The following is a 15,237-nucleotide window of genomic DNA, read 5'->3' as shown; positions in this document are numbered from 1 at the left end:
TACTGCAGTTCTAACAAGTTTTTGCCTCTCCATAAGGCTAGTGATTATTACTTGATTAATACCCACTATCACCAAAACAGTACCATGTCCATTACCAATATATTCAAAATGGTAATCAATAAGAGGTTAAAGAAAAGCAACTAGAGCTAGACCTGAATGCTGTTGGTAACAGAAGTTGCCGGCTGTATAAGCCAGCACTCGCCATGTTTTGGGCAAATTACATTCCTAGGCCTGCTCCATGTATACTTAACAGAAATATGATGTACATGTGACATGTTAGAAATGGGTTAATACAAACTCTATTTTCTAATTAACAAACCAAGTTTGATTTTATGAATACAAGGAAATTTAATTTAGGCCAACAGAATATGGCAGGGATCTACCACCCATAATGCATCCACACTGAGTTAAAAAAATAAAATAAAAAATCTTCTAGTGTAAGACATTCCAAACAGAATAAAAAGAAATGATTATTATGTAACACAGATAGTTAGCTTCTGGTCAAGCATCCATCTTTTGACATTTATGGCATCTCTGGTATTCAAGCCCTGGGCTTGTACTGCTCTTTCCATGGCTGGAGAATTTGAGACACTTCTAAGCCACAGCTCATATTGCCATGTACGATCAATTTGCTGAGGTTTTGGGATAATTTGCTCGTACAACTTTGGCTTCTTCTTCAAGCTCATCCAGAAACTTCTCTTGGGACACAGAGAAGAAGGTATATCCATCTGTACTACCAGTTAAGAAACCTAAGAGTCTAAGATTACACACAATGATAACTTATAGTTGAGCTTACTGCTAAGCAATCTACACTTCTCAATATTAAAATTGCAACAGCAAAAAGTAAAAGTCGTAGAATTATACAATGTAGTTAATATTGATGTCTATGTATGATGAAAAAAATGGAAACATCTCGATTTATCAACTATTAACACCGCGCGCAGGGATATATACACTTCTACACATAAACTGATATCAATGAGGTTAACAAAAGGGACTTGTCATGTGAAAAAAAAAAAAAAAAAAACTTTATTAACCTGCAGATGCGGGGTTAATCTGCACGCTAATAGTATTTTGAACCAGCCCGGCACTTAGAACCCCGCTACCAAGAAGAAATTAACTTTACTCCTCAAGGCAACGTTCGGGTTTCAGTCACCGGGATAGCGCCAGTGTTAGTTCAGTCTCCACGCTGCACATAGTGAGCGATGGCTTTAACCGCATCCCCTGTACACAGAGCGGTGACTGAGCACACAACAGCGCGATCCTCAGGATTAAAACCCCAACGATGCTGCGAGGAATAAAATTAATTTCTTCCTAACAGCGGAGCTCTAAATGCCAGTGCTGGGCTGGTTCAAAATAGTATTAACCTGCAGATTAACTCCATATCTGCAGGTTAATAGCATTTTTTCACCCAAGAGGTTCCCTTTATTGGTTGTCTGAGGAATGTTCTGACACACTGAACACTTACATTACTCCACACCATAATCCGAGAAGTAAGATCAGTGTAGTGGTCTCTTGTGATGGCCCATGCAAGGCATTGTCGATATGGTATCCACATGGAAATCGGAGATCTCTTCTTCTGCAAGAGGTTTCGCTTTTGTCATGTAAGCAATGCTGGCCAAAAATTGGTACGATGACCACTTGAGCAACACTATGAAGAGGCCTTCTCAAGGGAAAGTCAAAGTGGTTTTACTCTCGGAATTATGGTGTGTGTGTGTGTGGCGGTTGGGGGTCAGATAATATACAGCAGCTTAGAATAAAAAGTAAAACAAAAGATTCAAAATATGAAAAAAAATTTACACAAGTTCAAATAATCTTTTGCCTTATCACCTTATCAAAAATAAAACAGAAAAAAAATGGTATTTGGTATTGCTGCATTTGTAAAAAGTCCAATGCATCCAAATATAAATTAATCCAATCGTAAATATATATATATATATATATTATATATAAAAAATCAAACACGAGTTCCATTCTTTTTTGGCCGCCACAACATTGTAATGAAAAGTGATCAAAACATCTTATCTACCCCAAAACGGTATCAGTAAAACGTCAGCTCAGGGTGTAAAAATTAGGCCATCAAACAGCACTAAATCCAAAAGAACAAAATCTTTACGGGTTTCGAAAAATATTATACATATACACAGACACAACACATACACGTTTAGTATATGTATAAATTGTACTGACCCGGGGAATCCTATTGTCAAGTCAGTTTTACCATATAGTTAACGTGCTAAATAACATTTGTAGAGCTGCACTTTTTTCACATCTGAGTTCACAGGGAGACTTTTCTCACTGTGCAAGATCAGGGGCCCAGCTGGGAACCTCGATGACATCACCAATAGTCACTGATACTGAGCTTGCAGCAGCTCATTCCCCAGTGGTTCTCAGCCTTGACGGTCGTAACTTAGCACCGTCCAGGTTGAAAACGGTTTATCCCTAGACATGGATTACAGAGTGGGATATGGTTGTTTTTTTATTTTTGTTTTATTACAGGAGACGAGGGCTTCAATGGAATAGGCATTGTGAGAATAACTGTTTGCTATTTTTAAATAATAAAGTATTTTATTATTTCAAATAATGGACTTTATTATGGCTGGGTGTTTATTTACAATATAACTATAGGATTAGTAATGGATAGGTGTCTTATAGACGCCTCTCAATTAGTACTCAATTTGCTTGATGTCACCTGACAATACAAATGTGACCAACCCCACAAATATGAACCTCACTTGCCACCACTACAGGGCAAGTGAGAGAAGTTGAGCAAAGCGCAAGAATTGCCACATCTAATAGATACGCGTTCTCTGGGGCGGCTGCGTGCTGCTATTTTTAGGCTGGGGGGGCAATATCCATGGCCCCTTACCAGTCTGGGAATACCAACCCCCTGCTCTCTGCTTTAGCTTGGCTGGTTATCAAAAAATGGGGGGACCCCACAGATTTTTTTTTTTCTAGAAAAAAATAAAAAAAAAACACGGAGTAGGGATCCCTCCATTCTTGATAACCAAACATGATAAAGCTGACAGCTGAGGGTTACAGCCCCCAGTTTTGCCTGGCTGTTTATCAAAAATACAGGAGAACCCATGCTGTTTTCTATTTTAAGTTATTTAGAGCGCAGGTGCCGCCTGCTCTCGCCCTTATTAGCTGCAGCAGGCGTAGGCTGATGGGAGGAGTAGTCCCATCAGCTGACGTCAGTGATCTGAGGTAAACATTTTACCTCTGATCACAGCTGCGGGCTCACGCTGACAGCGTGGGAACCACGGCTGTCTGACCAGTGGTAATGATTTTACCGCTGATGAGAGGCACACAACATGGTGTATAGTTTTAATAAGATTCAGTATAACCTGTGATTTAATCAGTTAAATCTTTACTTTTTGTGGAGATTTTGGTCCAGCGAGCGGTTCTACCAGCGATTGACAGCTTGCCTTGTATAAGGCTAGGGTCACACAAGTATTAAAGAAATCGGTCCCATTCTCCACCAGAAAAGTGGGACAATTTTTTTCTTACTTGTCAGTGTGCTGACTATATGCAATCCATTTTTTTTTTTTTTTAAATCAGACCACTTACAGTTTCTCATCTTACAGAACTGAATTGGATCTGTTTTCTCACAGTCTTGACGATTTTGGAGTGAAATTGCAACACGCTGCAATTTTTTTTCCTTCCTGACAAATACAGCAAGTCGGCTCTGCCTCATTGAATAACATAGGTGCACTCGTCCGATTTACACACTTGTGTGACTGAGCCCCAAGTGTCAATCCAGACAGCTGTCAGTCACTGCTAGGACCGCCCACTGGACCCAAAGTCCCAGAAAGAGCAGAGGATTAGATTATTACACAGGTTATACTGAGTCTGTCTCCGCACCTCCTGGTCAGGAACATGGAGCCAGCAAGGTTTTCCTGGTGACAGGTGCCCTTTAAAAAAAAAAGGTGCAAATAAAGGAGGAAAATGCAAAAGAGGAAACAGACCACCACATACAATGAAGAAACAGACCACCATACAGCTAAGCCCACTGCACCTCGTCTGCCACCTTTTGCTCCTGGCATATCCCACAAACACACGAAGAACACAATGTATACAGAAAACAGGACCCATAAAGACACAGCTGCACAGTGTCAGCCCCTCTGTATGTGGCCGCCGGGGAGGTCAGCGGGACAGGGAAGGATACAGATGCCCAGCACTACGCCGCCTATGGCCAGCCCGGTTATGATATTTCTCGTCCTCAGCTTCCCAGAATTCGCCCACTGCGCCATTTCCCTCCTCCTGAGAAGCGCCATCTGCTCTGGGGTGAGCGGCTGCTGTTTTGCGCCTGACCCCTGCGTGCTTCCCTTCTCCGCCATGTTTCTCTGTCGGCGCGGCGCTGCCGGTGACGTCATCAGTAGCCGCCAGAGCAAGGCTCAAGAAATGGGCGGAAAAACCGCTCATAAAGTGTTTTCCTTATAACGCCATTCAAGAAAAATGCCGTCACGTGGTAAAAGTTATAAAGAACTTTGCAGTTAAAAGCGCATACTGGCATTTCGCCCACAACAAATATGGCGGCCTCGTAAGTTACAGCCGATTTACATCATTACCGTTATGAGGTGTGATACAAGAAACAGGACTAGTACTTGTATTATCTCCGTGTATGTGTAAATATAAGGGCACAACTCTAGTTTGGGAGTAGTGAATCAGTAACCAATCAGGACGCTGCTTTTAAATTCCATCTTCCCTGGTAAACGCGATGTGATTGGTTGCTCAGTAGCTATGTGCACGCCCACCGCTCTGCCTCTAGAGTAGAGCGACCGCTGGTGCAGTGTAAGCAGCGACTGGCTTTATAGGTGCCAGCTTCTGGGGGTTTGTTGCCCATAATAGCCTGAGCGCTTTCATGGTCTTGTGCCCTTTTCTCACCCTCTAAATCTGTGTTTGGCGGTGGAGCGTGCCTGCATTGTGCACAAGTAACCTTCCAGAAGCATTGCTTTTCTGGAGGTGTAGGCGATGCCCACATTTCGAGGAGCTGGAGAGATCTTCCCTTTTATCGGGAGCGTACAGATATTTCAGGAAATTTAGCAAGTGTGATATTTGTCCAATAACCCTGAAACATCCGACTCCAGGCCTGAGTCTAGCGTATTCACTAGGAGAGCGGTGCCCCGCCATCTCCGACCCGCTTCCCTAGTGAGAAAACCATTTCCTTCTGCCCACCATTGTTTGGAAACGATACACTATGACTGATGGATGGGACGTTATCAGACGGAAAGTGATCACATCCCCTCCATCAATCAGCTGACGCTGCAGCCGATCAGTGGTCAGATAACTTATTGGACAGGGCATCATCACTTACAGTCCTGGCAGGGACCACTGGAGCAGAGTGGAGTGGCAGAGATTCAAAGTGTTAGGCCGGGGGTCACACTAGCGATATGGTAATGACACTCGGCTTCTGTTCTGCTGCGAGTGTGAGCCGAGTGTCAGTGCTCTGTGCTCCAAGCCACTCACATCAGAGAATCGCAGCACAGGTGCGGAGGAGACTGAGAAAGTAATTTCTCCATCTCTTCTGTTGCCGGCGTCTGTGGGAATCGCACTGCACTCGGGTGACATCCGAGTGCAGGCCAATGTTTCACATTCATCCAAATTTCACATGCAATAGCAGCATGCTGCATTTTTTTTCAGTCCGATCTCAGTCCAATTGTAGCTGAAAAAAACGTAGATGAGCACACAATCATAGAATAACATTGGTCCGAATACGATCCAGTTTTGTTACCGGATTGCATTCGTCCGATTTATACGCATGTATGAGCGAGCCCTTAAAGGGGATGTCACCTGTCAAAAAATCTTCATTTCTGGCTGCAGTTTGTTCTGGAATATAATAAACCACTCCTTACCATACCCGGGGTCTAGCACTGAATTTTGGCTGCAGTATCATGTCAACAGTGCAACAGCCGGTGGGAGCGCTCAGCAGCTTTGAAGGTGCGGCCCATCTAGACAGGCCAAGCCGATGAGCCCGCTGATTGGCTTCTACATCAGGCTGAAAGCAGCACTGGAGGTCCAGTACTGGACCTGGGGACGGGAGGAGAGGAATGTTTTTTAAATTTTACAGCAGCCAGAGTTTAAGATTTTCTGAATGAGATAAAACTTTTGATTTGATTTTTTTCTTTCGAAAAAAATGTTTGAAAAACCTTTTTACCGTGCTCTAGGTTTGTAATGTACGACATGTCTATATGTTGCTGCAGTCTGTTCGGGTCCTACATTCTGGCACCATGGCCACTAACATGGTTCATTTTCATGGTTCAATAAAACGTTTGCATTATTTGTTGCAGCCTAAGGATGAACCAAATTCCACACGGATCAAATAGAGGTACACTGTCACCTGGCCCAGTGTTTGGAATAGCCCCTTCTGATGTGATAGAAGATATTCTTATTGGCCTGGCAAATGACAATGAGCTTTCCCTGGACCGCCTGTCGGAGCACGCAGGCTCATTCAAGCAGCCTAAAGTAATAGGTAAGAACTTGGTTAGGTGAAGATGGTTTATGTACTGACACATATGTAGTGTCTGTGGGCACCGGGGTTGGTAGATGCCGCATTTATTAAAGGGTTACTCTCATGAGTACTATTTGGGAGTGTACACCGCTCCCCAGTCTCCCAGCCCCCTGTTTGTGAGGGGCAGTGCAGCCCCTGAAGACTGACAGCTAAGTGACCGCTGGTTCAAATTTTGCCCTCTCTGATACAGCAGTATCGGAGGCGTGCAGGGACAGTAAAGCTATCCGAATTGTTCGCTCCGGCGATCTGGTCAGATTTAGGTCACAGCTCACAGAGCTTTATTGAAGGAAGCACTTATATTATCAAGTACTTGAAAAAGACCCACTTTGGGTCGAAACGTTGTGCTTTTTATGGCGGACTAAACGTCATCTTTTTAATTCAATACCCCAGATTGGACGCTGTCTACACTTCTTTGCTGTGGTATCTCCAGGTTCGCTCCTTGGTAAATGTGGATGTGCGTCCCACGCAGTGACACCTTTTTGATGTGACAAGTTGAAGAATGTGTCTCTAGATAGAGAATAGAACCAGGGAGGCAGAGGCTCAGCCTTGCTGTGGATTTTTCAGCTATGGAGGGGTGGATTTTATAAAGGTGTAGATTGGCTCATCCTTCAGAGACCAATGCCAGATGAGTGTGTGGTGGAGGGTGATCATCATGACAAATTTTTTTTTTTAGATTTGGAAAACCCTTATCAAATACCTCCTCAATACCTTATTATTTAATTATTGTTGAAAAGGAGCTGTCCTTTATTCAAACCTTATCTATCCATATCAATCTACCCATATGTTTTCTTACAGAATTGGTCTTCCTTCTGTCGAAGCACTGGGGTCAGGACAATTCTACTAAGTACCAGGCAGTGGAATTATTAGACAGGTATATATTAGTCATTATTTTTAATCACAGCATGCAGTCTTTGTACCATTCTTAAAGGGAATCTGTCAGAAGGTTTTTGCTATGTAATCTGACAGCACAATTAGGTAGAGAGAAAGACACTGATTCCAGCGATGTACCACTTAGTATTCCGGGAGCATCAGTTTTCTTTGCTGCAGATTGAGCAGAGCTCAGTTGTTGAGCTGTGTATAATCCCGACCACACAACAGCTTTGTGTGTACATTGTATAGGGACAGAGAGCTGCTAATCAGTGCTGGGGTCGGGGTTATACTACCCTACACGAGCAAGTTATGCTGTAATGATAATCTCCTGCTGATTAGACACTGTTTGTATTGAAAGAGAAAAACACATCCCAGGGGCCTACACTTTTACTTATGATTCTATTACTATTAATATAGTTGATGAACAGTTTGGGATTAGTTTTACTCTCCTTAGCAATGTGCTTCTCTGTTTCCTTTTTGGCAGCTTTAATTAGTATTTTAGATAAAGAATTTTTCTCCTTATAGCTTTTTAGAGCTTAATGGTGCCATCCTGCTTTAGTAGTATAAATGCTTTCTTTTTACTGTTAATTGCCCCTCTTACTTCTTTGTTTAGCCACATTGGGTTTTTCCCATTTCTTGTCCTTTTATTCCCACAAGGTATAAACCGCTTACAGGGCCCATTTAGGATGTTCTTAAACATCTCCCATTTATTATCTGTATTCTTATTTCTGAGGACATTGTCCCAGTCAACCAGATTAAGGACATCTCTAAGCTGGTAAAACTTTGCCTTCCTTAAGTTCAGTATTTTTGTGACTCCCTGACATGTCTCCCTAGTGAAAGACAAGTGAAACTGTACAATATCGTGGTCGCTATTTCCTAGATGCCCGACGACCTGCAGATTTGTTATTCTGTCAGGTCTATTAGATAGTATTAGGTCTAAAAGTGCTGCTCCTCTGGTTGGATTCTGCACCAATTGTGAAAGATAATTATTCTTGGTTATTAGCAGAAAGCTGTTGCCTTTATGGGTTTCACAGGTCTCTATTTCCCAGTTAATATCCGGGTAGTTAAAGTCCCCCATAACAAGGACCTCATTATGGGTTGTAGCTCCATCTATCTGCCTTAGTAGTAGACTTTCCATGATTTCTGTTATATTATGGGGGTTTGTAACAGACCCCAATGAGAATTTTGTTACTATTTTTCCCTCCATGTATTTCGACCCATATGGACTCGACATCCTCATTCCTTTCGCTAATATCTTCCCTTAAAGTGGACTTTAGACAAGACTTTACATAAAGACAAACCCCTCCTCCTCTCTGATTTTTACGATCCTTTCTAAACAGACTGTAACCCTGTAAGTTAACTGCCCAGTCATAGCTTTCATCTAACCATGTCTCGGTTATTCCCACTATGTCATAGTTACCTGTAGATATTTCTGCTTCTAGTTCTTCCATCTTGTTTGTCAGGCTTCTGGTGTTTGCGAGCATGCAGTTTAGAGGATTTTGTTTTGTTCCAATCTCTTCCCTGTGGATTGTTTTAGAAATTTTCTTACCTCCCTTCTGAGTATGTTGTCTTGGATCTTCTTTGCCACACCTCATATCCTTCATCAGTATATTTTTTGGCTTCATGTTTGTGTCTAACATTTTTCTTTCCGTCCCCTCTTCTAGTTTAACGCTCTCCTGATGAGTGTAGCGAGTCTTCTGGTGAATGTGTGTTTCCCGGGTTTGTTGAGATGTAGTCCGTCTCTGGCGAGGAATCCGTCGTACAGGTAATTCACACCATGGTCCAGGAATCTGAATCCTTGCTGTCTGCACCATCGTCTTAGCCAGTTGTTTGCATCAAGGATCCTGTTCCAACCCCTGGTACCATGCCCGTCTTATGGAAGGATAGAAGAAAAAACTACCTGTGCTGCACGCACAGGTAGTAAGAAAATACTACCTGTGTGTTAGTAAAGTTCCTTTACTTTCTTCCCTAACTCTTCAACGTCGTTGCAGATTGTCGGTTGTTCCTTCCTTGTCATGTCATTGGTGCCAACATGTATCAGAAGACTGACCTTGGACTGTGGCCTTTGTCTTACCTCTCTGTTTAGGACCAGATCTCTTGGTATCTGACCCCGACCCTCTTTACTCACGGTTTGTCCGTGAGTAGTGACTCAGCATCACATTTATGACTCAGCATCACAATACCTATCCCCAAAGTTTTTAAAGCGTTCTTTAAAAACATTATCCTCAGAATTTGGTCCATCCTATTCATCTGCCTCCACATCTGTCTGGACTCGAACCCAGCAGCTCTTCTGCACCAGGCAACAGCTCTTCCCTTTGAGCTATTCAGCTCGCTGGACAGTTCCTTGCTAAACCAGATACTAGTACCTGTGTGGTTCCTGATGTCTCCATCCTGACTTCCTGATTCTCTGTTTATCTCCACCCGGAGTTCCTGATTGGCTCAACTCTGTGATCTCTTGATTGAACACCCTACTTAAACCTGGCACTGAACTTCCTTGCAAAATTATTGAGCTCCTAGCTTTCAGTCTAGCTTCTTTCCGCCTGCTGCCTATCCTCAAGATTCTACTGCTGTTCTGCGTACCAACCTCTGGCTGCTTCCTGACTACATTACTTGCTTTTCCTACCAACTATACTGCTGCTACGTGTACTGACCTCTGGCTACTTCCTGACTACATTACTTGCTTTTTCTACCAACTATACTGCTGCTACGTGTACCAACCTCTGGCTACTTCCTGACTACATTAACTGCTTATCATATCAACTATACTGCTGCTACGTGTACTGACCTCTGGCTACTTCCTGACTACATTACCTGCTTATCATATCAACTATACTGCTGCTACGTGTACTGACCTCTGGCTACTTCCTGACTACATTACCTGCTTATCATACCAACTATACTGCTGCTACGTGTACTGACCTCTGGCTACTTCCTGACTACATTATCTGCTTATCATATCAACTATACTGCTGCTACGTGTACTGACCTCTGGCTACTTCCTGACTACATTATCTGCTTATCATATCAACTATACTGCTGCTACGTGTACTGACCTCTGGCTACTTCCTGACTACATTACCTGCTTATCATACCAACTATACTGCTGCTACATGTACTGACCTCTGGCTACTTCCTGACTACATTACCTGCTTATCATACCAACTATACTGCTGCTACGTGTACTGACCTCTGGCTACTTCCTGACTACATTACCTGCTTATCATACCAACTATACTGCTGCTACGTGTACTGACCTCTGGCTACTTCCTGACTACATTACCTGCTTATCATACCAACTATACTGCTGCTACGTGTACCAACCTCTGGCTACTTCCTGACTACATTACCTGCTTATCATATCAACTATACTGCTGCTACGTGTACTGACCTCTGGCTAATTCCTGACTACATTACCTGCTTATCATACCAACTATACTGCTGCTATGTGTACCGACCTCAGGCTATTTTCTCAGTATGTTACCTGCTTATCCTCCCAACTATACTGCTGCTCTGTATACGACCTCTGGCTACTTCCTGACAACGCTACCTGCTGGTGCTGCCCCTAGTGGTTGCAATATCACTACTCCAACTCAGATGGGTCCATAACATCCTACACACACCAAATTGCACTTGGAAGCTGTACTTGGATACTGGTTGATGACTGGATCATGCAGCTTTATAGAAAACCTCTTATTTATTATAATAATGGCTGGACCATACATGACGAGCACTTTTGACCTATTGTGCCCCCATTTGGTTATGCTTGCGAGCAGGGCCCTCTCCTCTAACTGTTGATCTATGTGTTACTCGAGAATGTTCCATGAAATATGTTGGCGATATATAAATAACATTTTTATTATTATCAGCCCGGCAACCTTCTTTCTCTGCTCTATAGTCCAGTTCTGATGCATATGTGCTCATTTTTCCTACTTTTAGCACTGAACAGAGATCAACTTGTCCTAGGTGCAGCCAACTGTGATGCATGATGTGTGCTAATCCCAGCTAGAATTAAAGGAACTGCTAATTCAAATCAGGACCCCAATTCAAATAAAAACAATAGTTGGCGTTGCTGTTTTCAGAGCGTGATGATTCTTGTCACGTGCCTGCTACAGCCAATGATTGTCCGCCATTTAGCTGCAGCCTTCATTATATCAGAGTGGACGTCCGCCCTAAAGGAATATTTATGAGCTGCAGACAAATGGCGACCACTCCTACTTGGCTACAGAAGTCACGTGATACATCAAGTCAAGTCCCTCTCCAGGAGCAGCAGTGTTGACATTGCTGGAACCACGACTCTGCAGGTGGTGAGTATTTAATGAATGTTTTTATTTCAACTGGGGTTCTCAGTTGTTAGGCAGGAGTTATCCAGTAGTGGACCCCACCTTTTCACTTTTACATCACTCTGTGCTGCAGTAGTTCTTTAGTGGGATTGGACCGGACGGGCCAACCGTGTTCCTAAAACCAATCAATAGGCCTTCTCCGCCAATGATCCTGTCACTAGTTCACCATTTTCCCCCATTGAACTTGTCAAATTCAGTTTGATTTTTACACGTGTCCAGTTTTCCAGCTTCTTATACCTCATCTTGATGAACTGACTGTTTCGCTTGCTGCAGAATATATCCAATCTCCTAACAGGTGCCATTGTCACAAGATTATTAAATTCACTTTATCAGATCCATATGGATTAGACATAGTGCGTTTAATTTTATCTATCTAATATCACTGATTTTGGCGAGAGAAGGCTCGTATGACCTTAGGCGCGACCTGGTGGGCATTCAAAAAGTTCCTTGCAGCTATCACTTCCCATGTTATCCACATCCAATCAGGAAAGCGTATCAGAGCCTGTATAAAAGCAGAGCTAGGGAATGCAGCAGCCATTTTGTAGTGAATCTGAATAGTGAAATTCACTGCTTAGGCATAGAGATAGGGAGATGAAGCCATAAAACACTGAAGAAACTGTACCGATAATGTGAGACTGCGCATCAGTGAAGAAAGTTAGTTTTCTGAAAATAGATCTTTCCAGTGCAATTGGAGGCTGTGGAACACTTTCAGTACACCACAAGTCAACTGTTTTGAGACAATTTGGCAAACTGGTTAATTTGAATTCCAAATGTTTGCTCATCTTTGATTTATATGTGCAATATATATATATATATATATATATATATATATATATATATATCTCAAGGTAGAGAGAGATTTTCAGTTTATAATTTACATATAAGGAAAAGCAGCCTTAATAATAGCAAGTGCTCTGTTTCAGATTCATGATTTTTCATGTGGAGGAGCTATATAAATCCAGAAGTCTCAATCGGAGATGGGATTCAATAAAAGCCAATCTATGTGACATGTTCATGCTCCATTTGGTGTCTTGTATCCAGATCACAAGCAAATTACATTTCCACTATAATGTAAGATGTTTCTCATATTTATTTAAAGAGTTATCTATGTATATAATTGCCTTGTAATGTTTTCATTTCCTGTTCTGTTCAGATGTCACCGTATCCCAGAATTCCAAGCGGAGGAAGTTCACCGACCGCCATATTGGGACACCCAAGTAATGGGTGTCTCAATATGGAAACAGCGGAACACCGTCGCACCACACACACACTCACGCGCATTCTCGCTCTCGCACACACACTCGCACTCACACACACATATTCAGACTCACACACACACTCACACAGCCTCTTTTGCGGTACCACCAGCGGAACACCGTCGCACTGCGCCTGTGCGAATTTCGCACAGGTGCAGTGAATCATTCGGCTGATCCCGGCGGCAGATGCACTATGTGTCTGCTGGCAGAGGAAGCCGGTCACATTAAAGGGGTTTTCCCATGAACAAAAGTTCATTTTAAAAATTGTCTGTGTCTGACCGTGTACGGAGCATACCACATCTCCTGGGCAGGGGAGGAAGCAAAAGACAATACGGACATTACAGCAGGGGATCACAGAGGATTCATTTTCTGAGGTAAAATATTTCACTGACTGTTGTTAAACAATATTTTACCTCACAAAATGTATCGTCGGCGATCTCCTGCTGTAATGTCCGTATTGTCTTTTGCTTCCTCCCCTTCCCAGGAGCTGTGGTATGTTCTGTACACGATCAGACACAGGGGTGCGAGAGACAGAGCACAGGGGGGAGACAGCTCAAATGGGACAGCACATGAGGGGAGAACACAGAACAGAAATGAGAGAGACAGCAGACAAGGGGGATAGCACATGGGGTAGACAGGTCAAAGAAGAGAGCACAGACGGGAGAAGTCAACACATGGGGAAAGATAGAGTGGATAGGTGGGTGAGCACATGGGGTGGAGAGATTCTCAGTGCTGCAAAGCCTGCCCCCATCGTGATATTACCGCCCTCCCGATGCAATTGCATTGGGCCTCCATCTAGTTTAATTTAATACTACTCAATATTAATGTTATTATTAACTTATTATTTAGTATTAATAATAACTCTATTGCTTACTATTAGGAAGAATTAAGTATCTTGCCTCACTCCTACTGCTAATTCATGTTATAATACAGTTTATTGTAACATGTATTTTTGCCGCTAATCAACATCATATAATTTACTACTTTTTATAAAGTTTTTAAATCATATGCTCCCATTATTCAGTCTTAAGTATAAGATTAATAGATGTGACTTGATTAACATCTCAACCCACAGTGTCCCCCTATGCAGTATGACATCCTCACAGCTGTCACACATGCACAGTATGATGGCTCCCACAGTCCCTCCACACAGTATGATATCCCTACAGCTGTTACCAGGGTGGATTTGATTTAAATCTAACTGATTTAAATCACGATTTAAATCACGATTTAAGGCGTGGCCTGGACATGGAGCCGGCAAGACACACACTGTAGGAGCTCCTCAGTAACGGCTGCAAACACCACCACCCACCAGCTATCAAGAGCGAGCACCGGGGTCAGATGAGAGGGAAAGCGGGTCTCCGGTCGCAGACGCCTGCCAGAGGGACTCCCAGCCGTGGGGGGCAAGGTATTGTGCCATACCTGACTGAGGCCCAGCGTCCTCCCAGGCCTGTAATGGCGACCGGGACACGTGCTGCTGCGACCCGGCTGTCACAGCCTGAGCGTTCTCCTGCTTCCCCTGCCCGCTCTGCACAGCAACCCGATGAGAGGCTGCAGTCTGACCCGGCATTGCAGGCTCCTGGATGGATGGCTCCTGGGGAAAACACCGGAGACCGGCCTGTGGTGACTGATGGGGGAGGGGTGAGCAGTGGGAAACTGGCTGCAGGGCGTGCTTCTCCCCCTGGGGCTTCACAGAGCAGAGGATCTCCTGCCTCTCTTCCTGGCTGCTCCAACTCACCAGGTACCCTGCGGTCGTCCCCTGCCCCACAGCACTCAATTACCCCGGCAGCTGGCTCAGGAGGGGCTATGGAGCAGAGCTTGCTTGCCCTCCCCTGCCATGGAGGGGAGAACACAGCTACTACCTTGCAACACTATGGGGAAGACCAAGGCTCAGAAATGTCAGCTTTAAGGCTTCAAATAAATGCTATGCCAACCAAAATGGATATGGAGGGATACATTGCCCGCCTGGAGGCTGTGTGTAAAACTGAAATTCGCTCCTTGAAGGAGGATATGTCATCACTAACTAACTCCGTGCGGGCCCTTGAATCGTCCACCCAGGATTTATACTCTCAGCAAAGCTCACAACAACAGCTTATAGATCAGCAGGCTCAACAGATCCATCTCTTGTTTGACATGATTGAAGATGCTGAAAACCGCAACAGGCGAAATAATGTGCGCATTCGTGGTTTGCCGGAGTCAGTCGGGCCTCAGGATTTGACCTCTACACTGCAGAGGATGTTTAACTCCTTGTTGGAACGTC

At 43.6% G+C, this 15,237-nt stretch overlaps 2 protein-coding genes across 8 annotated transcripts in view; one reads left to right on the top strand and one right to left on the bottom strand.

Annotated features, from left to right (window-relative positions):
• Positions 1-323: 323 nt before the first annotated feature.
• On the bottom strand, positions 324-4,410 carry COA3 (cytochrome c oxidase assembly factor 3). Its single transcript, XM_073572302.1, has 2 exons — positions 4,169-4,410; positions 324-728 (listed from the first exon to the last, which is right to left on the bottom strand). The coding sequence occupies exons 1-2, from the start codon at positions 4,374-4,376 to the stop codon at positions 625-627; spliced, it is 312 nt and encodes a 103-aa protein (XP_073428403.1). The 5' UTR covers positions 4,377-4,410; the 3' UTR covers positions 324-624.
• Positions 4,411-4,427: 17 nt separating this feature from the next.
• The window catches only part of CNTD1 (cyclin N-terminal domain containing 1), a 60,370-nt gene continuing 49,560 nt past the window's right edge, over positions 4,428-15,237 (top strand). Inside the window, exons 1-4 of one of the 7 annotated variants that reach the window (XM_073572294.1) lie at positions 4,428-4,543; positions 6,291-6,472; positions 7,307-7,382; positions 12,645-12,792. In XM_073572294.1, coding sequence (XP_073428395.1) covers positions 4,533-4,543; positions 6,291-6,472; positions 7,307-7,382; positions 12,645-12,792 — 417 coding nt within the window. In that variant the 5' untranslated portion in view covers positions 4,428-4,532. Of the gene's footprint in view, positions 4,544-4,752; positions 4,834-5,009; positions 5,152-5,985; positions 6,168-6,290; positions 6,473-7,306; positions 7,383-9,045; positions 9,147-12,644; positions 12,793-15,237 lie in introns of those variants that run through there. The other 6 variants (XM_073572299.1, XM_073572297.1, XM_073572296.1 and 3 more) reach the window with 6 other exon arrangements.

Source organism: Dendrobates tinctorius, unplaced genomic scaffold (genome assembly GCF_039654945.1).
Source record: "Dendrobates tinctorius isolate UK_male_01 unplaced genomic scaffold, ASM3965494v1 ptg000032l, whole genome shotgun sequence".
Taxonomy (NCBI): domain Eukaryota; kingdom Metazoa; phylum Chordata; class Amphibia; order Anura; family Dendrobatidae; genus Dendrobates; species Dendrobates tinctorius.
The sequence above is the reverse complement of the archived record's forward strand: the minus strand, read 5'-3'. Positions and strand labels throughout refer to the sequence as shown.